General features: G+C 48.7%; 1 protein-coding gene across 1 annotated transcript; it reads right to left on the bottom strand.

Moving 5' to 3' along the window:
• Positions 1 to 263: 263 nt before the first annotated feature.
• Positions 264 to 22,241, bottom strand: LOC117581300 (dorsal-ventral patterning protein Sog). The gene is made up of 6 exons (XM_034268339.1): positions 21,483 to 22,241; positions 11,303 to 11,412; positions 9,750 to 9,882; positions 3,822 to 3,881; positions 1,271 to 3,672; positions 264 to 1,140 (listed from the first exon to the last, which is right to left on the bottom strand). The coding sequence occupies exons 1-6, from the start codon at positions 21,901 to 21,903 to the stop codon at positions 928 to 930; spliced, it is 3,339 nt and encodes a 1,112-aa protein (XP_034124230.1). The 5' UTR covers positions 21,904 to 22,241; the 3' UTR covers positions 264 to 927.
• Positions 22,242 to 22,623: the final 382 nt, after the last annotated feature.

Below are 22,623 nucleotides of genomic sequence, written 5' to 3'. Positions count from 1 at the left end.
TATATATATATATATATGTATGTATATATTTATTGTATATATAAAAAAAATATTGTATATATGTATGTATGTATAATCAGAATAATTAGCTTTCATTAAATATTCCCACAAACTGATGTATTTTTTACTCTTTCTGCATTTCGAATTGCAATTTAAATTTGCATTTAAATCAATTGAAACATTGAATATAATATTCAGCTTTTTTCCTGCTGCAATCCTTTTTCCTCATGGTTCTCCATTCGAAAAATTAAATTTTTGTTTTTAAACTCAGTACAGTTTCATTTTCAAGCGAACTCTTTTTCTTGAATCGTTTGGTAATAAATTATATTTAAAATTGAATTTTAATAATTTTTTGTTTTGTTTTTTCTTTTTTTTTTAGGCGATGAGGCGTGGGAAAGGTGGGTCTGTTGGGTTGGGTTGGATTGGTAAAAGAAATTCGGAAAATGCTTTTCAATGAAAAATTCTGCTCTGGCGAATTTTAAAGCAAAACTGCACTGGTTTATCTTTCCCCCTGTCTCTCCATCTCTCGTCTCTCTGGCAAGCTCTCTTGCAAGATTCTCTCTTGGGAGGACTCTCTCGTTCCCCCTCGCTGCTAATCTCTGGAGGAGCTTTCTGGTTGATCTCGCTCCTTTCTGATTTTCGGATTTCTGCGCTCTCCCATTCGTTTATATAATACAAGTTTCCATTGTTGCCACAAAACAACAACGATCTATGCAACCCCGCATAAGTGTGTGTGTGTGTGTGTGTGTATGTATGTGTGTGTGTGTGTGTATGTTTGTGTTTATCGGGGTATATGTGATGTGTGTGTGTGTGTGTGTGTTTGTTGGTAGGTGCCTCTGGCTCGGCACACACCGCACTAAGTGTGTGTGTAGCCCAAGAATCCTTCGTTTTCCGGCTTCTTTCCCGCTGGTCTCAACGGATCCGCGCTCAACTGCTGGAGCCGGCGGCATTGGAGCGCTGCTGGTGGTGCGGCTGGCGCTTGTGGTGACGCCTCGAGCGACGGCACTGCGTCGAACAGCACTCGTCCAGCGCCGGGGCGGAGTCGGGCTTCTCGAAGAGGCGTCGCTTGCTGGAGACCCGCGTCTGCTGCTGGCAGGTGGATCGCGAGCAGCGCTTCCGATCGCAGTTCACTTTGGAGTCCTAAATGAATCAGAAAAAAGAGGATATTCACGGATTAGCCATTTGCCCAATGTTATGTATGTGTACATACATTTATGTACATCAAAATGTAAATATGTAGATATATACATATCCTACGATTGACACTTACCTTGCAGCGGCACTTGATGCACTTCTGCTCGCCATGCGACATCAGTATGGGATGCCACTCCTGACCGTTCTCGTAGACCTTGTTGACCACCTTGCAGCCACCGGCAGCCAGGACATCCTCAGCACTGTGCTGCGGGGAGCGCTGCATGGCCTGATCCTGCAGCACATTGGGATTGTTTGGGGCGACCTTGCCACCGGCCGGGCTGCTCTGCTTGCCCTCGGGACAGACCTTGCAGCAGGCCTTCTTGTCCGGGCGGTAGGCCAGCTTCTCGCTGCACTGCAGCGGTGGGCAGACGAGCCGCGGGCAGCGGATCTCCAGAGTCAGGGGGTCGCAGCTGCAGGTGGTGCAGGTGTCGAAGCCATTGGGCGGCAGGAAGGGATGCCAGCTGGCGCCGGCAGCATGGAACTGGTCACCTAGCCGGCAGCCGCGTCGCTGTTGCTGAAGCTGCAGCAGCACATCGCTGCCATTGACTGCAGGCGAGGATGAGGCAGAGACAGAGGCGGAGGCGGATGAGGATGACCCCTGGGTCTGTGTCCAGTCCGAGGCGGCGGTCGTCTCCCGCTTGGGCACGCAGCTTGGACAGCATTCGCCCTCGCGCTGCAGCAGCTGCTCCGAGAGGCGGCACTTGAGGGCCGGGCACTTGATCACCTCGCAGTTGGACTGTCCCCGCAGGCAGGCGCACATCTGGCAGGCGTCCTGGGCGCTGCGCCACTGCTCGGACTCGTTGTAGAAGCGGCCAGAGTGGAAGCACTTGGTCTCCGCATTGATCAGGTGGTTGTCGTTGTGGTCGCCGGGCACGGGCACATTGTTGTCGGTGTAGACGGGGAAGCAGTGGGCGGGCACCTTGGTGCTCTTCAGCTTGCCGCGCAGCAGGAGCTGCTTGGAGTGCTTGGAGTGCAGCTCCAGGTAGCAGACGCTCATCTCCAGCTTGATCAGCTCCGCGGAGGGCATGCTCAGGAAGAAGCCCTCGAGGTAGGAGCCGTTGAACTCCTCGAGCAGCTTCCGGGTCACCGGTGCGCCGATGGCCTCGATCGGCTTCTCCTCCAGATACAGCTGCAGGTCCTGCGGCGGCACTCCGCTCAGCGTCAACTCGTAGTGGAGATTGCACTCGTTGTCGATGGACATCCAGGCCATGCCCATGGCATGGCTAGACTGATTGTTGCCGGCTGCCACGCCCGAGTGCTCCTGTCGCTTCAGCAGAATGGGCTCGGCGGAGTCGCGAGCATCGGCCACTGGGCGCGGCACCAGGCGGCCCCGGATAAGGCTGGCCTCATGCTCGGTGCCCACGTTAACCCCAAGCTCCCCGACGTACAGGGACTCGAGCACCTTGGGCCCAAGCTTCTCCACGCTGCCGATGGCTTGGTTGAAGTTGAAACTGGGCGTGAGATCCTCCAGCTTGGCCTTGCGCTTGCCCTGCTCCTCCACGAGGCTGATGTTGGGGCGGTCGCGGGTGTTCACGTGGTCCGTCTCGATGTTGTAGGCCAGCGATCCGTCCGTGTTGAGGTAGACCCAGGCCAGGCCGCTGCTCCGGGTCGCAGACTCGGCGTTGTGTGGCGCCAGCAATGTCTGGAAGATCTCGCAGCTGGCCCGCGTCACAATGTGGCCCTGGATGCGCAGCTGTGGATACTTCTTGGATTCGATTGTGAGCAGCAGCTTGCCGCGGGACATCAGGCGGAGATTCTGGATGGAGATGGGCGAGGAGAGCTCCAGCACATTGATCTCGGCCGAGGGCTTACGCACGCGCGGCACCTCGTCGAATATCAGCTCCTTGCGCTCCGGCAGCTCGATCTTCACGCTGAGAGCGGCGTCCGCGAACTCCTCCGACCCGAAGATGCCGTTGAAGACCAGCGTCAGGTGCATGGAGGAGGCCGCTCCGCTGCTGGTCGACACAATGGCCGTGCCACCAGCTCCGGCCAGCATGGGATCGACCTTGCCGCCGGGCAGGCTCTGGGGCGGCTCCAGCAGCGAGCTGAACAGCTCCGTCTGCAGGGCCGTGTACTTGGCTATCTTGCCGGCCAGGGCCAGTTCCGACTGGTGCTTGTTGCCCCACAGCAGGACCACATGCAGGCGGTCGTCGCGCAGTATGCGCTTGTAGTCCCTGGGCACGCGGCGCCACACGCCGCAGATCTTCCCCGTGGCATTCTGGTAGACGCTGAGGGTGCCCGTGAGGGTCGTCTCCAGCTGATGCTCCTCGAGTATGACGCCGGCATCGTCGACGAACTGAATAGCCCGCGGGCGTCCGATGCGCGACGATGTGTAGAAGGAGTAGTAGAGGTTCTTCTTGTGGAACAGGAAACGGGCGGTGGCCACAATGTTGTGCGGATTGTAGGTGGTATACATGGACTTCATTTCCTCACCCTTGAGGAAATAAGATGTGCGGCCCGTCAGCAGCGCAGCGTAATCTGAAAGTGATCGAGGGAGATGGATTGGAGATGCACAAATTAGCATTGGAGATGATCATGATGTGGGTGGAAGGTAGGTTCAAAGGCTCACAGGATCAGAGGTTCAGAGATTTGTATTTGTATTTGTATTTGTGTTAATCTCTACTTACGTTTCATGTTGCGCTCCTCCTCCTCGTTGGGCACTGGCACATCCAAGGCCACATCCGTATCTGCAAATGGAAGAGAAGAGAAAATAAGAATGAGAGATTCTGTCAGATAAGCAACGACACGACCTTAAATGGAATTTAGATGGAAACAAATGCTTCAAAGGAATGCACCGCCCCCTAAGAATCCTCCTGCTCTCCCGCTCTCTCTCTCTCTCTCTCGCTCTGCCTATCCAGAATGAATGAATGAATGGGCCGGCAGAGTGAATGCTGAGTGAATGGCTGGAAAGCGGATGCTTCATAGATCCACAATGAATGGCGGGCATCACAGGTAGAGAGGATCGGATCGGATCGGGTCGGTTCGCGTCGCCTCTTCTACCCAGGTGGCATTCATTAATCGTGCATAAATTGAGGGCAGGTAGAATCCCTATATGCATGTACATTGCCAGTGGTGAATGACAGAGAATAGCAGAGGAGAATTGCTGGCTTCCAGATTCCTGGAATCCACATGACACGCTCATTTGCTGTTGCTTGGCGTGAAAGTAGGTGGACACATTTCCGGGACCGGTGCTGGTGCTGATGCTGATGCTGGTACCCCAGTGCCGGGGCACACACAGCAGGGGACTTGATTGACACCAGCCTGAAGCCTGAGGCCTGAGGCCACATAAATCACATTCAAAAACCATCGCCATCAGCGGCTCTCTGCTCTCTGCACTCGCCACTCAGTACTCGGGTCGACGAGGTCTCTGAGTTCGTTAGGAGTGGCAGCAGCAGCAGCCGCAAAAGCCTGGCAGACGGCTGTCGGGGGTTCCGACAAAAGCTGATTAAAGCGAACCTGGGATGCCCTTTGAGGAGCACCTCTCCTTCTCCGTCTCTCCTATGCAACATCATTTAGCATTCGAGCAGTGCCATTCCATTCCATTCGAACCGAGCCGAACTGAACTGAACTGAACAGATCCGATCCGATTCTCTCCTTCGTTAGCTGCTGTCGATGATGCTGCCTGCATTGGCATTTCGATTATGCTGCTCCTTCTCGAAGACCCAACCCCAAGCCGAAACCCAAACCCCAAACCCCAAACATCATTCTCGCACAACGAACCTCGGCTCGAACGAAGCTCTCAGCTCGTAAGCCGCAAAAAATGTGAAAAAGAATACTCGAACAGAAGACGGGGAACTTCTTGCCGCCGCCATCGCATAATGAAGGGCGACAAATCTGACACCTTGTATAGCATTTTATTGAGCCCCGGACGAGGCCCTGACTCTGTGCTCTGTGGGCTCTGGGCTCTGTCTTCCAGTCTCTGGGCCCTGCCTCTGTCCCTGTCTACTGTTGAGGCAGTGGCGGTGGCGGCGGCGGCGGCGGCGGCTGCTGTCCGATCTTATCGCCTGATCTTAATACTAGCCACTTCTGGACTGGACGGAACTGGACTGGGGGACTGGGGACTGGGGAATGGGGTCTGGGGAGCCGCGTTTGGGTCTTCTTGGTGTCGGTTTTGGCCTTTTCTTTATTTCTTTTTCAATTTGTGGCTCTACATTCTTGGGGCTTATTGGTCCGGGCCATGACTGTCCCCAGGCCGTGGACGGACGGACGGACAAAGGCATCTGCCCTTGAATCGCGCTTGCAGATGAATGAAAATTTTAGTTTCGTTTTTGTGGGCTCTTCTCTCTTCTGTAAGCCAAGATAAATGAGTTTCGTTGGCCATCCAAGCCAAGACGCAGGTAAACAAGGGAAGGGAAATGAAGGGAAAGGAAGGGAAGGGAAGGGAAGGGAAGGGCACGCAAAAGCGAAGGCGATGGCAAAGAGTGCGGGGTAAGCGGACAGCCGACGGCCGACGGCCGACAGCGTACAGCCGACATCGGACAACCGAAGCCGACAAAGCCAAGACTGAAAGACAAACGACACCTCGGCATTGACTCAACGCTTTGGTATGTGGTGGCTCCCCCCTCCTGGTCCCACCGACCGCCAAAAAGAATCTCAGGCGGCGTCGGTGGCGGCAGCTCATTAACAAAAATCGTTTGAAATTGTTTCAGATGGTGGGAGAAGGGGAGTGTGCGTATGTGTGTGTGCGTGTGTGTGGAGCTTTGAGCTAAATACAGCAGAAACAACTATGGCTGGGGTTCCGTTTCAGAACCAAGAAGAGCACTGGAAATCGTCTCGAAGGTGTCCTCCAACTCTTTTCTAAGTTCAATCCCCAATCCTAGAGTTCCCTCATTCCCGATCTACACTAATCTATCGAGCTCTCGTTCACACTGTTAGATCTTTTGATATAGATAAAAGCCCCATCCCATTCCCTTGTTAGCTCGGTTCCTGCGTGGCTTATCGCATCACCAAAAATCTCCACTAAAAACAGACCGACAGAAGGTCTCTGCAAAGGTAGAGGTAGAGGTAGTGGGAAGAAGATAGAGTGCGGAGAGACGTGCCCAACATAATAGACGGTTCCGTTGCCGATGCAGAACCGATAAAGATAAAGATAAAGATAAAGTTGAAGATTTTATTGCTCGATGGCGCAGCTCACGCCCGGCCATAAAAATGAATTTGGTTCAGTCGATCCTTTTGTGGCTGGCAGGGCAGGCCCATCCCAATTCCAGTCCGAGTCCCAGTCCGAGTCCCAGTCCCAGTCCCAATTCCAATTCCAATGCCAGTTCCATACCCTGCTACAAAGTTGCTGGGAACGACGATCCTCCAATCCCAACATGGAAGGGAATGTACCACGGAGTGCAGAGGGGAAGAAGGCGAGGGCAGAGGAACACCGACCGACCAAGACCACAAAAGATGTCATCAAGTTGAATTGTCAAGGTGCGATCGGTTCGGGTTCAGCAGCTGCGATTGGAATCGATTGGAATCGAAAACATTAACTTTTATTGTCTACCTGGGGATATACCCCGCCAATCCCCCTCCCCTCCGGACCGCTTCGACTGCGTCCCTCTGTGTCTGTTTGGGACCGCCCGCCGTTTGTGGCGGCAAATGAGATAATTTAATAAGCGTTAAAATGCTCGAGTTATGTCATTATAAAAATGAACGAATGAGCACAAGAAAAAAAAAGCAACAGGGCCCTGGCATAAATTAATGCTCCACGGAGCGTAGATGGAGCAGCAGATGGATTGGATTGCCTGGAAAAGAGAGACAGAGACAGAAGCAGAGAGAGAGAGAGAGAGAGAGAGTGATAGGAGGGAGGAAGAGAGTGCAGCAACAGTGGCGAAGAGCCAAAAGATTCGATCCCAAAATGGACATTTAACGAAGGAAGGCAATTGCTGATGTTGATTATATGGCCATGTCATGAGCTTCAGGCTTCAAGCAGCCCCGGCTCCGGCTCCGGCTCTGGCTCTGGCTCTGGCCTCAGCTCCTGCTCCAGGCCTTTGCCTTTGCTGACAACTGGGACCACAGTGGTGTCGCACTAAGAGCAACGGCCGCTCCCGAGTGCCCCTTGCCAGGCTGCAACAGTCGCGAGGCTTGACTGTAAGTCAACTATGAAGGTAGGCAAAAGCCAAGTTGGGCACAAAATAACTTTGGAAACGATCGCTGCAAGTGGTTGCTGCCGCTGCGAAATATTTGTACAATAGCTGGCACTGGGTATGGGATGGCCAATGGATGGCAGACTGGCGGACTGGACTGGCTGACTGCGTGAGAGCCAAAGATTCCCCTCTGGGGCAGAGCTGGAGCCGCGCCCGTGCCTTCTAAGTATTTATGGCAAACGAGTTGCAAGTTCGGGCTGCCTCTGCCTCTGCCTTTGGACGTGGCCCATCCCCTTGCTCTCGGACTCGGGCTCTATCTTTTGGACAAAAAAAAGAAAAGAGAAAAGCCACAAAACANTGCGGGCATGGAGAGATGAGAAAAGGATAGAAAAAAAAAAAAAAAAAAACAAAAAACAAAAAAAATGAAGTAAGAGTGTGTGGGGGGGGGGGGGGGGGGTGGGTGGGGGGGGGGGGGGGGGGGGGGGGGGAGTGTAAGGGGGCATATAGCAAGGGGTGATCATAGCAGTAGAAGGTCCCAATGGGGTCAACGGCTCTTTGCATAAGCAAATGAAAAATTGCCACAAAACGGAAACTAATGATGTGATGCCACAGCCGATCCTCCTGGCATACCCATAACCATACAACCATACAACCATGCAACCATGCAACCATACAACCATACAACCATACTCACCATCTGCATTCCCCATTCCTACTACCCACTTCCACTTCCATTCCCGTTCGGTGGCAAGCAACCAGTTTGCCCCATGCCACACAGGCAACCACCACAGGCAGCAGCTTTGGGACGGGGACTGGAATTCAGGCAGCACTTGTGCCTGATTATGTGAAAAATGTCACAAAGCGACTGAGAGAGCAGAGAGCGAGATGGAAAGAGAGAAGAGAAGAGTAGAGCAGAGGGGGGCAGCGAGCAGAGAGATGTGCTGTGGCCAAAAGCTGTTCTAATTGTGAATTCAATTCAGGCAGAAAATTAGCCAAAGCCAAAGCCAAAAGTGATTCAGTCCCTGGCTATGCTTCTCCATATAGTACCCAATCATAAATTATATATACATATGTACCATATACATATGTATGTGTGTATGTATGTATGTATGTTGGAATATTTTGTATATATGTAGAGGGGAGATCTGACAGCTGCTTGAGTGCGATATTCCGCTAAATGTGCGAATGATTAGCTTTAACTTCAGAGAGCGGATCTTCTACATATACATACATACATACATATACATATACATATACATATATGTACATACATATGTAAAGAGTGCACAGACTTTTGTTTGGCTCTCTGTCTCTTTGGAGAGTACAATAATTGATCTATTAAAGCCTCTCGAAATGCGGCACGTGCGCCCCCGTTGGGCCCCTTTTCAAATGAAAATACTTGAAATACTCTTTCTTCTGGTGCTGCCCTGCCTGTAGCTGGCTGGGGCTTAACCCATTCCTATTCCCATTGTTGCTGCCATATTCTGCCTGTGTATTCAGATATTCGTATATTCCGATAATACAGAAACAACAACTTCAGGCGCCGCTCGTTCGGGCGATATAAAATAAATTGCGAATAAAACAAAGAGAATACAAAATAAATAAATGCAAAAGTTGGCCAGCAAAAAAGCTTCGAAGAGGGAGGGTGGGTGCGGTGCGGTGCGGAACTGAGGGCTGAAGATGGGAGACGGCTCGATGGCCCGACGGTACGGCATATACATATGCTCTCTATAATGTTATGCTAAGTAGTGGGGACCAAAGGAATAGGAATCATCCACGTCCACCAAATGATGGGAGACACACGGGGAGAGGTGAGCGGTGAGCGGTGAGTAGCTACGGACAGACACTGACTGAGACATAAAAACGAAATATAAATTGCGTAGCGTTGACCTTCATTTCGGGCCAAGTAATTTTTCATAAACAATTTACGCGTTTCGGCCACCAACTCGGCCATGTATCAGACACTAAGAACGATACGGAAAGGCAGGGTGGAGATTGAGAGGGGTTGAGATGGACACCACCGATGCCGATGAGCATCATAGCATCTTGTTTGTGTCCCACTCGTCGCCGTCTGTCCACACAGCCAGCTGCCGTGGATGCTACTCTTAATTATTCATGGCTATATAGATGAAGATCCCAAAGATCCCCCCCTCCCCTTCCCAAAATATATCTATTCATGCTGCGTATATATCGCGACAGACAGAGAGCGCGATGTCAGATCTGTGGGAATATTCCGTCTAATCCTGATTTATACGATCAAACAGATCTCCGACGGGGCAATTGCAAGTGTCAAAATATTGAAACAAATTCCAGAATTTATGGCCATGAATCAGTTTCGGAGACCAGTGCCATCCCCAGAAGGGATCGTTGGGATCGTTTTGTGATGATTTATCAGCATATATATATCGGTAGGTATGTGTACATAGGTGGTAGTTAGGGCGCAGGATGCATCACTTTTCAGTTTTTTTAGATTGGTGGACTTACCATTGCGATCTCCTGGACAGGTCTTGCAGCATTTGCCGGGAAGCGAGATGGGATCGTCGCACTTGGCCGGCGGGCATTCGTTCTTAATGTTGCGACACTGGACGCGTGCAACGATGCGGCGCTTCTTGGGTATCTGGAATGGATGGAGAAAGCCAGAGATCAGAGATTGAAATGCAGAACAATGACTGAAAGATACTAATTGGAGTTAGTTTGGTTTCGTTCGTTGGGTCATAATGCAGATTCCCAGGCCTGTCACCTGTCATCTGTCACCTGTCACCTGTCAGTGATTTATGACACTTGTTAGCAGCAGCAACTAAATCTAATCTAAATCAGTCGTCGGCCGCTGCTTAATATAAAGTTTATATAAATATAGAACCCATCCATAAGTGTGTGTGTGTGTGTGTGTGTGTGTGTGTGTGTGTATTTATTTTCTTTTCTTTTTGTTTTTGGAATAATTATTGTATATTTTTATGAATTTGCTGGTAGCTCTTTTTGGCTGGTGCTGTTTGTCTTTTTGATGTTCTTCTCGGTGGCTTTTTATTATTAATTTTTATTGGTTGCTGCTGTTTCTGCCTCTGCTGCTGCTGCTGCTGCTGCTGATGATGTTGCCGCTTGCCGCTTGCCGTGTGTGTGTGTGCCTTAAAGTTCAAGCAGCAGCAACATGTTTTAAATAATTTTATGATGTGCTCATTTGCGACGCTTGCAGCCAACATAAATTATCATTAATTAATTTCCAAGCTGACTTTTATGCAATGCACATTAAAAATTAACGGACAAAAAATATATACCTGAATACAGTCGCATACATAGATATCCATGGAAGCCGACCGACTTCTATATAAGTCAGATATATCTCTGAACATCATATATATGTACATATATACGGTGTATGTGGCCCCTGTCTGGCCTTTCGCAGACTACAACAACACGATGCCAAACAGCCTGAAGACCTGATGGCATCAATTAATTTTTGCTGTCTCCCGACGACGCCCCTATATCTTCTATTTATCCCATACCCATATCCCATCCCTCCCCATTCGAGGACACACGAGTGTGGCGGTGCAACATTCTAGTATTCATCGCTTCTGCGGTTGCGTATTTTTTGCGTAATTCGATCGAACGGACAGGGCAGGCCAGAAGAATGCCAGAATTTGTTTTTCCGATTTGCTGTTTGCTGCTTTGCTGCTTTGCTGCTTTGGCAACAAAAATATTTGCCTCTGATTCGTAATATATCGCCAGAAAGAGCTTTCAAATCGATATTAATCATGCGTGGAAATGCCATAAATTAGGCGCGTCCCGAAACCGAAATGAAAACGCAATCATTTTCATTCGTAGTATGCTTTTTGCTAGTTGCTGCTTGCTGTTCTTCCGCCTCTGTCTCTGTCTCTGTCTCTGTCGCCCTGTCATTTCATTTAGTCTTTGGCGTTTGGCTTGTACCGAATGTCGACGGTCATTAGTCAATCAGTTCTAAGGCACATTTCCCGGGGTACGGTACCCAATGGAATGCATAGTTCAACTTGCCCTTTTCTTAGTTCTAGAGATTGCTTACTTACCGCCACACATTCGCATTTGATGCAGTACATCACCCCGAAGGGTGGTCCCAAATCCGCATACCAGGTCGAGCCCAACTCACGGAGAACTTTGCCAAACTGGCATTCGGTGACTGAAAGAGAAAAGACGAAAATTAATTTCCTCAATTGCCATGTACGGATCTCTATACATATAAGGAGTATATGTATAAAATGTCTAAATGCTACATAGTATATGGTTTTCAGGTTGCTCTGGCGCCAGTCAATTGCAATTGCTTATATACGGAACAGCCGATGCCTATATATCACCGACTGGCGACTGACGACTGGCGACTGGCGATTGGGAACTGGGAACTGGGAAGTGTAGACTGGGAACTGATGATGCAAAGCGAGGCTAGTACTCGTCGCACAATGTAATAATGAAAATCCATAAACCAAATGACAGACGCCCACAATGAATGTGCCATTTGGCGGCTAAGGGGGTACTGTCGGTCGATAAACAACTAATTAACTTCAATCGAACAACTCCCAATTGATTGGAGGTCCCAGCCAGTGATCCACATCTCAGATATAGAGGCAGAGACTCGAGACAGGAGGCAGGAGGCAGGAGACTGGACTCGGATTCAGGCCTAGTTGCGGATTCGGGTGGGCAGCTGGCAAATGCAATCGAAATTGCCATCTCGTTGCAGCCAAGAGAACGTTTTGCAGCCAAAAGCTGCAAAATCAGCAGCCATAAGCCAGAGACGGCTGTGGCACCAGCATTCTGTGGCGCCACATTTGTTGAGAGGCGTCGAGGCAGCGCTTCCGGCAGCGTTTTCAATTACAAATGCAAAACCCAAAGGCGATGGCGATGGCGATGGCGCTGGCGATGGCAATGGCAAAGGCGATGAAGAAGCGCCACCAACTGGGATGCTCTGCTGGGCGCCAACAAGTGTCAAATGGCGGGATTAGCTGCGGAATGGGGCTCGGGCTGTTGCTGGGACTGGGACTGGGACTGGGACTGGGGCTGGGGCAGGGGCAGCAGCAACCGCCGATTCGATAGTCTCAATTTCATTAGCAGACTGTTTTTTTTTTTTTTTTTTTTTTGTATGTTCTGTGTGTGATTTTTCAGATCGTTAATTGGCTGCGCGCGCGGCACAATCGCAGGCAGAAGGCACAGCTTTGGCACAAACAGCCACAAATCGTATGCAAATCGAAGATGCGACCGCGAAGCGACGAGACGCGTTAAATTATGAATATATTTTAATTATCCACACACTCATGGCATCGCATCAAAAATATGCTAAAGCTCTTGGCGCCACTCATAAAATATGTAAACGAATCGAATCGAAATGAAACGAAACGAAACGAAACGAAAAGCAGCTAAAATGCCAACAGCCACCCCAAACAAAGCCAAAAACTAGATACAGCCCAAATGCCCAAAATTGGAAGTTTGTGTGGACTGAAATGTGAATGTCGGATGGGGGCTGGGAAGGCTAGGAAGGTAGGAAAAATCATTTAATTAAAATTAGCCAGCGGAAGCAGCTGAAAGCGCAGGGGAACCGCGTGCTTGAAGCTTGAAACGCGTTGGAGTCGCTCGGCGGCCGCAAGGAAAACGCATTCGAATCGCGTTACATGTAAACTAATGGAACAACTTGGGTGAAGAAAATGTTAACAGTCAGTTAAATAGTTAAATAGCAAAAATAGACAACACCTGTTGGCTGTGCCCTCTCCCCCTCACCACGGTAGCCGCTTATCAACTGCGACCATTACTCCACATCATTCACAATTTCATATCTGTTTCCTATTTTTCACACGTGTTCGCCAAAAAGAAGAGGGAACTAGTGAAAGAGTGGAGTGGAGTGGAGTGGAAGGGCAGGGCAGGGATGGGCTAGGCTGACAATAAACTAATTAACTAAATACACGTGATGATGATGATGATGATGATGAACCAGTTATTTGTGCAATCGAACCACCCACCCGGCGGCAGCAGCAGCAGCAGAAGCAGCAGCAGAATCACTGACGGACACCGCTGCTGCGGCTGGGGCTGGGGCTGGGGCTGTGGCTGTGGCTGGGGTGCCATGGCGTATACGTGATAAGTGGCGCTAACGACGCGCGACGTTTATCAATTTTGTTGTAGCTGTTTTTGTTGCTGCTCTTGTCATTGGCGCCAGTTTTATTTGCGTGCGAAACAATTTAAATACGACTACAAAAACAACAGCAGCAGCAGCAGCAAAACAATGAGAGAATAATCCCCGCGCAATAGATTTATAAGTAAAACAAAAACAGACACTCAAAAAGCATATAGTATTTGTCTGTCTGTGTGCTCAGCGAACCTCAAGAAGCAGCAGCTCCAGTGGGAGGCAGTAATCACCCGGCAATGTCCGTTAATCGCAATTCAAGAGACCCGCAGATCTGCAGCATACGGATCGCATATAATAAACGGACTGCGCCGGATCGGATCGGATCGGATCTGGTCGAATCGGCGCACTCCAAAGAGAATTTTCCAACAAGTGGAATTTGTGCCAGGCAAAAAGGTAGATCTGATCTGTTCCCACGCACAATACAGTGAATTTAAATATCGATTGCACAAGAAAACGATTACTACTTAGTGGATAAATATTTATTTTGAAATGGAAACTAAACATGTAACGCTTGATCCTTCCTTCTGGGCATTTCTTGGGAGTCCACTTCCTGTTTTCATTTCTAAAATTTGCCTAGACATTTGATGTATTTCCAAAAAAAACAAAAACAACACCCCAAAATACTCACAGAATCCGGAAAATTCTGTTTCTGTTTTTGCTGACTTGTTGGAAAAATGGTTCAATTGTTGTTTGTTTGTGCACTTAATAGAGCAACATTTTTGACGGTTTGTAGTATTGTTGGTACTTGTTGTTGCTGCCTGTCGTTCCAGGCCATTTGTGATTTATGACCGTTGGCCGTTGGCCGTTGGCCGTTGCCGTTTTGTTGCCGATTCGCAGCATTCCCATTCCCATTCCCATTCCCATTTCCATTCATTGACAAGACCCGAACGTGCAACCGAACGAACGACCAAACGAAACAACGAAATGAAATGCGAAATATGCCTGTAAATAAATTACACACATTTTGATGTGCCACAAGGCCTGGATGTGGCCGAGGAAGATGCGGCAGGGTAGGAGGATGAGCAGCGTGGGCGGACAGCGTGCCACACACAAATGCATTCCACACCCAACACACACACACATGGGGCAGCAAATGCATATGTGGATGTGGAAACTGCACATGCATTTGGATTTATTTTTAAGTTTAATTTAAGACGAAATGTCTAGAAATAAATTGTATATTTTTCTGTTGTTGTTGCTGCTTTTGTTGGCAGTGCATTGGACTCAAAAATACGCAAAAAGGAGAGAGACTAATAGTGGGGGTAGTAAGAGCGAGATAGCGAGATAGCGAGAGAGAGAGAGAGAGAGAGGGTGTGTGTGTCTGAGAGTGTAGCAAAAATTGCAACAATTTATGGACTGCAGGCAGAGCAGCCACCGCAACTTGAAAGTGTCTGGGCAAACATTTGCAGCCTACGAATCATTAGCAAACAAATGTTAAAAATAATATTGCTACCGCTCCTCCCCCTCGGTTGTCCCCTGCTGCACCCCTCATATGCAGTTTTGGCAGGCGACGAAAGTTTTCAAAGATGACATCATTCGGTGCAAACAAAAAATACAAACAGAATAGAGAACACCCAAATGCAAAGCACAGTGCTGACAGGAGAGTTGTCTCCTAGGTGGTCTCGTTAATCTGAGACTTTAGCCTTTCCATCAATGTGGACCATTGACCATTTGGTGGGGTGTGCAGCAAAACAGCATTGCCCAGCAGTGTATGCCCCTGCATAAAGACAACAAAATATATCTCTTTTTTGTGCTGTACAATGTGCTAATTACAGTCAAAAGAACAGCCCCACACACGTGGGACAAAAGACAGAAGACAGAAGACAGAAGACGGGCAGATACAGATACAGATACTCGTACGAGCATCTCGTACTACATGTGTCATCAGTGGTGGTGGTGGTGCTGCTGCCACCAGCCTGTGGCTGTGGCAGTGGCCAAAAGGAAAACGTACCACAGATATTTTCGCCTGGCAATTGTGATTGTTGCCAAATGCGTTGCTGCCGCTGCTGCTGCCCTATTGTGCTGTTGTTGCTGCAGTGACTCACATGACGCAGAACCAGACCCAAAAGCCAGCAGCGACGGCGTCGAATTGTCGGCTATTTTTTGTAGCCTTTCGCACAGCAGCAGCAGTAGAAGCAGTAGCAGAAAGAGATGGGTAGAGTGGCTATGGAAAGAGACAGGGAGACAGAGTGCCTTTGAAAATTTTGGCGCTCGTACGCGCTTTTAATTGAGTTAAAAGATCAGCGGAGATCAGTGGATATATGTACATATCGTATATAGAGCAGGCCAGTCAGGCCGAAACTGTTTTTATTTATTTATATACAAACACACACACACACACACACACACACACACACAGGATACTTTATATGAATGTATCTATAAGATATATATTTATTTATGTGGCCTTTTTGTGGGTTGGATCTTGTTTAATGTTATTTTTATGTTGCGCCTTAATTAATTGCTGCAAAATAATTAGCGCAAATGTTAAAGCTCAACATGGGATATCATAAAATTCAATGAAAAGAAAGATGCATTCATATGTGTGTATGTACATAATGCATCTGTTTCTGTGTCTCTTTGGAGACTCTTTGGAATGGTGACTGTGACTCGACTCTGTTTGGTGTTGGGGTATTGACTTCTCTCTCTCTTAGACTCTCTTAATGATTCTATTACGTTTCCGCTTTCGGTTTGAGTTGCTTCAAATTTGACAGCTACGAGTGTTGGCCTGTCAATCAGTCCATCTATCAATCGAATCTGCCCTCAAATGAAAGCACAGAGCGGCAGAGCGGCAGAGAACAAAACAAGACGAAACGAAACGAAGACGAAGACGAAGACGAAGACGAAAAAATTCCCGATAAAAAACCAAGAAGAGAGATTCCATGGATTTGTACAAATGGTTTACAAACTGCGAACCAGTTCGGTCCTCCATTTATTTGTTTTATAAGCAATTAAATTATTTAAGTGCAAAGCAAACAAAAGCCAGAAATGTGTTTGCGGACTGCGTTTATCTTTCATTTTTGGGGACACGCCAGTTCTAATGAAGATTTCTAATGGTTGATTAAAAGCGTCTCCCCCACACCACACACACCACACACACCACACACCACACACTCCACCTCATCCCACCCAGCGGGTAGCAATGGAGGGGGGTAGCATCGCTTGTGGTCGCCAGGGCGGTGATAATTTATGACAGCTGGGGATAGAGGGAGAAAGTAAACACAGCCTGATCGAAGGCGCTGCAAAGCGGCAACAAAGCAAACAGAACAAAAACTGATGAACTCCCTTAGGACCCCCTGCCCCTCCCTCCATCCCCAACCACTTCCCACAGATTGCATTGAGGTAAAGAAAACAGAAGAATAAAGAAAGTTCAAAAATGAAAAGCCGCACCACGCGTGGAAAGTCGCCAGCAAAACGCCCCCAAAGCAAGCAGCAGCAGCAGCAGCAGCAGCAGCCGCCGAACCCAAAAAGGGGGGCTCGTTCCTCGCGGTTTCTGCCGCGCCGCCTCATCTGCAGCCAAGAAAAATCGCTACGATAAAAGAAAGCCAATTTCCCTTACGCCTGCATTTGGCTTACGTAAAAAGACCGAAACAATTCTATTGTTGAATAAGAGCGGATATAGTACAATGCGTTTCGTTACAGTCAAAACACACAGGTAAATAATGGGCGCTTTCATTTTCCTCAGGGTCCATCCGAAAGGAGTCGAGAAACAATATATTATATGAATGCCCATCGAATATGGGTGCTGCATCGGGGGCAAAAGAGGACCCCAGCCTGGCCGTAAACATTTCCAATGACTATTTTTATTTTAAATGTTTTTTCTTGTTTTGGTTTTGGTTTTTAGCTTTTAGTTTTTGCATTGCAGTTCCATTGCCAACCGTTCTGTTCCGTTATTTTACGTTCCGTTCCGTTCCGTTCCGTTCCGTTCTATTCTATTGGGCTCCCCTTCCGTTCCGTTTTGCAAGTAAACTGCAAATCACGCGACTGCGACAGCGGGACTTGCCCCACAATTTTCCCCGCCACATAGACATATGTGCATATGTCGACGTCTACAAACAGCAGACAATAACGAGAACAACAACAGCAACAAGAAGATCAACGACTCATGCCTCATGCCTCATACGTTGGCGGTTCAGTTTTGTTGTTGTGTGCTTTGGTTTTATTCTGGCTAATTTTAAATGCTCTGATAAGTTGCACAAATATGTTGTGGATGTATCTTTCTTTTTGTCTATATCTTTTTTTGGGGATGCGATGAGGATGGCATGGGGATGGATCGATGCAATGAATGGGCAGGGCAGCAGCAGCAGCAGCAGCAGCAGCAGCAGCAGCAGCCGGCAAAACGCGTCACGCGATTTACAAGCGCATTTTTCGGGGATTTTCTGCTTCTGTTTCTGGTGGGTGGGATGGCGTGAAAGTGCATATCTTCGTATACAAGGAAAAGATTTGCCCAATGTGCGACTATTAAAGGGTAAATTTAATTGTTAAGCTATGCAAATGCTATGCCCAATTGCAGATAGTTTCTTGAAAGCGAAATTTGCATTGCAATTAGTGAATATTATTTCATCGATGGCAACAGTCGAAGAGCCGATGGAAGGAAGCTTGCGGCCAAGTCCTAAGCTGAAGCATGAAACTAATCACGATTCTGAATATTCGCTTCTATTGCAAAAGTGCACTGTGCATCTGTCTCTGTATCTGCATCTGTATACAAATTGTAAATTGATGCACAGTTGACTCTGAGATCTATCTCTTGCCGGCACAGCTTGGCCAGGGCAGGCACAGGCACAGGCACAGAAACAGAAACAGCGACTGGCCCAGCTCGCCCGGCTATCAGCGATCCACAATTTAGATGATGCGTACAAATGCATCGCTCACTTGTGGGCAGGAGGCGCTGATTGCGGCCTGATAATTAATGCATGCCAGGAATGCGGCAAGTGCTAATGAAAGGCATGGCGAAAGCCATACTGAACAGAAGAGAAATGAAACTAAAAGAACAGGACCATGAGTAGGACAGTGCGGCATATGGATGGCGCCATCATCATCATCATCCCCTGGCCGAAAGATGCAGAGCGTTCTGTTCAAAGATCAGCTGTGATGAGAATTTGCCCGAAAGCTTACTGCCTCTCCCTCTTTCAGTGTCTGCCTCTGTGGGTCCTCCCTGGGTTTCCCCATTCATCCGAAGTTCGAACGGAAACGGCGGAAAACGCACAGCCTACGGATTCCGATTCGAGTTTCGAGTCAATGGGATCGTATCGTATTTATTTTGCCTACGCTCTTGGCCAAATTAATTTCTCACACACAGACACTGGATACAAATTTCGTTTCAGTTTCGTTTGTGTGTGTGTGTGCTTTTTTTGGGGTGGGCGAAGCGGAGTTTGCTGCAATTTGACACCTTGTGGGCATTAAGTGCTTCCTCTGCCCACACGCTGTGTATCGGAGCTGTGCAGCTCTCGGAGGCTCTGGTGGCTGGAGGATGGGGACGCCTCGTCTCCTCCTCGTCTCGTATGGCAAATGCAACAAATTGGTTGCATTTCGTATTATATAGCCCCTTCCTCTACCCCTCTACCCCTCTACCCCTCTACCCCTCTACCCCCACCGTCCCCCATCGACTTCTTGGCTGACATGCAACTGACAACCGTCGTCCGTCTGCGACTGTGGCTGTGGCTGGGGGGCAGCGTCTGTGGCTGTTCATTTTGGGCTGTCGCGACGGCTCCACAGCAAATGTCTGTCTGTCTGTCTGACTCTCTCACAGACTTAACGTGTTTCCTCCTGTTTCATCTGACCTCCCCCTCCCCTCCTCCCACCCTACCAATACTTTGTTTTCCATCTTCTTCGTTTCTCTCGTTTTTCGCTTTACGTTTTCGGGCCCCAAAGATCATGCATGATATGCTTGCCGCGAGATCCCAGAGATCAAAAAAACACAAAAAACAAAAACGAAACGAAATGCCGCCGGCTCATTGAATGGGTTGTCCGCTCTTTGAATCTCTCTGTCCCGCCGCCCGGCTGCCCCCGCTTGCTTCCAGGTCTGCGAGTGTATGGGTATCTGTGTATCTTTGTGTGTGTTTCTGTATCTGCTGTTTGTCGTGGTCTTTTTACACGCATTCATTAAAAATAAGTTAACAACTTTTTAACACCTAACTGGGCGGCAGACAGTTGAATAAATGAATTATGCTGACGAATGGCGGCAACGTAGGTTGTCAGAGAGTGAGAGATGAAAAGATGAGGGGAGATGAGGAGATGAGGAGATGAAGAGACGAAGAGACGTGAGGGGGAAGGTAGTTTAAGAGGGGGACAGGGGTACATTGGTCGGCTTGTTAATCAGTTAAATTAAATGCGAAATGAACAAAACGAATTGGTTGCTAGTTTTGATCGTCCGAAGTCTTGGCTTGGCTTGGTTTTTTGGGCGTTTGATTGGGTCTCTCCCCGATGTCTCCCCCCCCCCCCCTCTTGGCTCACTCCTCTAAGTGGCTAAAAAAGAACGGTGTCTGCTGCTGCTGCGTTGGCTTTTCATTCATTAACCGAAATCATCAAAAAGAAGAAAAGAAAAAAACGCAAACCACCGCAGAAGTGTGTCTTTCTGTCTGTATGTTGAACTGTGGACGATGGGGAGGTGGCGAGGAATGGAGGGGGGAATCATATAACGACTAAATTATGCTAAGACTTTGTATAAACAGAAAACTCCAAGAAGTGGGTGCCCAAAAAGGTAGGTAGATGGGTTGTAGCCGGCCATACAGCCACACGGCTATACAGTATACAGTGAGTGGGCGCCAAAGTGTGCCATGCCATGACAACGACTGGGCCATCTACGACTTTGTATGAGCGGCTAACCCATTTACCGGTTACCGATCGTGGCCTGAACTCATTACAGCCCGCAATCCATGTTTTCTGGGATGCAGAGATGGGTAAAGGACGCAAAGTGAACATTTTTTTGTACGCATTCAAGGCAAAAGTGAAAACGGAAAAGCATTAAGCAATTGCATGGATTTTGATTTGATCGATACTTTTGACCAAGTTGAACAGAACCTGCAAATCATAATTATCTTTTTCATCGTTAGGGGATAGCAGGGAGCAGGGAGCAGAGGCGGCAGCAGCAGCAGCAGCAGCAGCAGCAGCAGCAGCGTTTCTGTGTGTAAGACGAGAAACGTTTCAAAGTCGTTGCAACGTAAACCGCAATCTGTTTTTAATTGAAAATGCAACAACAAAGGCACCACAGAGCCACACAGCCATACAGCCAGAGATACATACACACACACACACACACACACACACACACACACACATACATATGTACGGTGACAGGAGGGTGCAGGAAGAGGCAGGGCAAGCGGCAAGGGCACGGGGCAGATAAAAGTGAGGCAAGCAGGCGGAAAATGGTAAAATGGTAACTGGGGAATATAATAGTGAGATGTATGTACATACATACATACACATGTATGTACACATAGTGTACTAATACGGGGCCTTCCAAACAGGAAATGCAGCTAATCAAGCGTGTGAGTTGCAACAAATTGCAATTGGGTCTCTGCGTGCCTTGCTGCCTGCCTGCCATGCAACAGAGATATCTGCTTGTGCTGCTGCCCGTGTTGTAAGCAGCTTACGGGTCGACAAAACAACGACGCCGACGCCGACGCCGACGCCTATGCGTCTGCGCAGGCAGCGCAACGAGCGGAAGGGAATTCCCGTTTTCCGGATTAGCACACAAGCAGAAAACGTACACACAATAATATCGTAAAATAAAAAAAAAGGGAATCTCTATGGAAGCAGGGATAGGGATGCCGATGCCGATGTCGATGAGGCAGGTCATAGGGTGGGATTAGGGTGCGAGCAGGTCCCGCCTAGGCCTAGACACCTAATTCTACCTGACACCGCGGGTTTTGCCCCTGCTCCTGCCCCGCTTTACTGCTTGCGACACGGCGTATGCGCAATGCGCACGGCTGCAGGCGGCAGGCGGCAAGCGGCAAGCGGCAGTCGGTAGAAGCTTATGCAACGACTGTTATGGGAATATGAGACATACATATACATATGTGGAAGGGGGAATTGTACAATGGGGGAATATGGCTAGATAGATAGATTTGTGGACTTACCCGCTGGTCGATTGGATCGCCTGCCCGTGTCGGACTCCTCGAACATGAGCGGGGCATGACGTCGCCCCTCCACCAGGCCGCCGGTGAGGCACAGCAGCAGTCCCACGATGAGCAGGTGGCGCAACTGATGGCTCAGCCGGCCCATTGGCCAGCTCACTGATGCGGATGCAGGTGCGGATGTGCTGCTGGAGTTACTGTTGTTACTGTTGTTGTTGCTGATGCTGCGGGTGGTGGAGGCGGAGTTGGAGGCGGCGGATGTGGCGGATGTGGAGTCTGTGGCGCTCTTCCGGCTGTTGCTGCTCTCCAAACTCGGCACTGTGCCCGTTGCTGTGGCCCAGGCCACGCCTCCACTGGTGGTGGTGGTGGTGCTGCTGCTGCTGCTGCCACTGTCACTAACACTTGGCTTCTGCTTGTTGGCCATTTCTCCGGCTGTCGATTTTTGATTTGGTTGATTCGTTCGTTGATTATTCGCGGATACTGTATCTCTTTTGATTTAGTATGTATTCTCTCTCGGATACTGTGTATTTAAGCACGTTTTTTAATAAGAACCACACACAATAAAAATAAAAAATAAAACAAAGGTCAGAGCGCACACACACTACTCTTTATACACTCTCTGCTCTCTACTCTCCACTCTCTACTCTCTAGTCTCAGGTCTCAGGTGGGATGGATGGTTTGGTATATGGTGGGGTCTGGTAGAGGCCTTGCGTTGGATTTTCTGCGGTGTGGGTTGCCGTGCTGCGGCACGGTACTTTGCGGTGCGCTGCGATGCGGTGCGATGCGGTGTGGCGCGGAGAGTGAGTCGACAACTGTATTGATATAGACTTTTTGCGTAGCGCGATCGATCGCTTCTACTTGATTTTCTTTTCCTTTGCTTATTTCTCTTCTTTTTCTTTTTGCTTTTTGCTTTTTGTTGTGTTGTTTGGCTTTGCTTTTGCTTTTGCTTTTGTTTTTGTCCTACTATATATTTCTCTGGCCGATTAGATAACACATGCGAGTTTCGCGCGCCGATTTGGATTTATTTGACTTTGTGTGTTTTTTTGTTTGTTTGTTGTATAAAATTTGGTTGTTTTGTATCTGTTTTTTGTTTTGTTTTCGATTTGGTGTCTTCAAAGTGTCGAGACGTTTTCCAGTGCGAGCT

The sequence above is a fragment of the Drosophila guanche genome, unplaced genomic scaffold (genome assembly GCF_900245975.1).
Source record: "Drosophila guanche unplaced genomic scaffold, DGUA_6, whole genome shotgun sequence".
NCBI lineage: Eukaryota > Metazoa > Arthropoda > Insecta > Diptera > Drosophilidae > Drosophila > Drosophila guanche.
The sequence above is the reverse complement of the archived record's forward strand: the minus strand, read 5'-3'. Positions and strand labels throughout refer to the sequence as shown.

Excerpts from the sequence above, each read along its gene's own strand:
- LOC117581300 (XM_034268339.1), bottom strand. The coding sequence starts at position 21,903 with ATGGCCAACAAGCAGAAGCCAAGTGTTAGTGACAGTGGCAGCAGCAGC. Across the intron at positions 11,413-21,482 it reads GCGATCCAATCGACCAGCGG|TCACCGAATGCCAGTTTGGC; the intron begins GTAAGTCCACAA and ends TTTCTCTTTCAG. Across the intron at positions 3,673-3,821 it reads GGAGGAGCGCAACATGAAAC|ATTACGCTGCGCTGCTGACG; the intron begins GTAAGTAGAGAT and ends GATCACTTTCAG.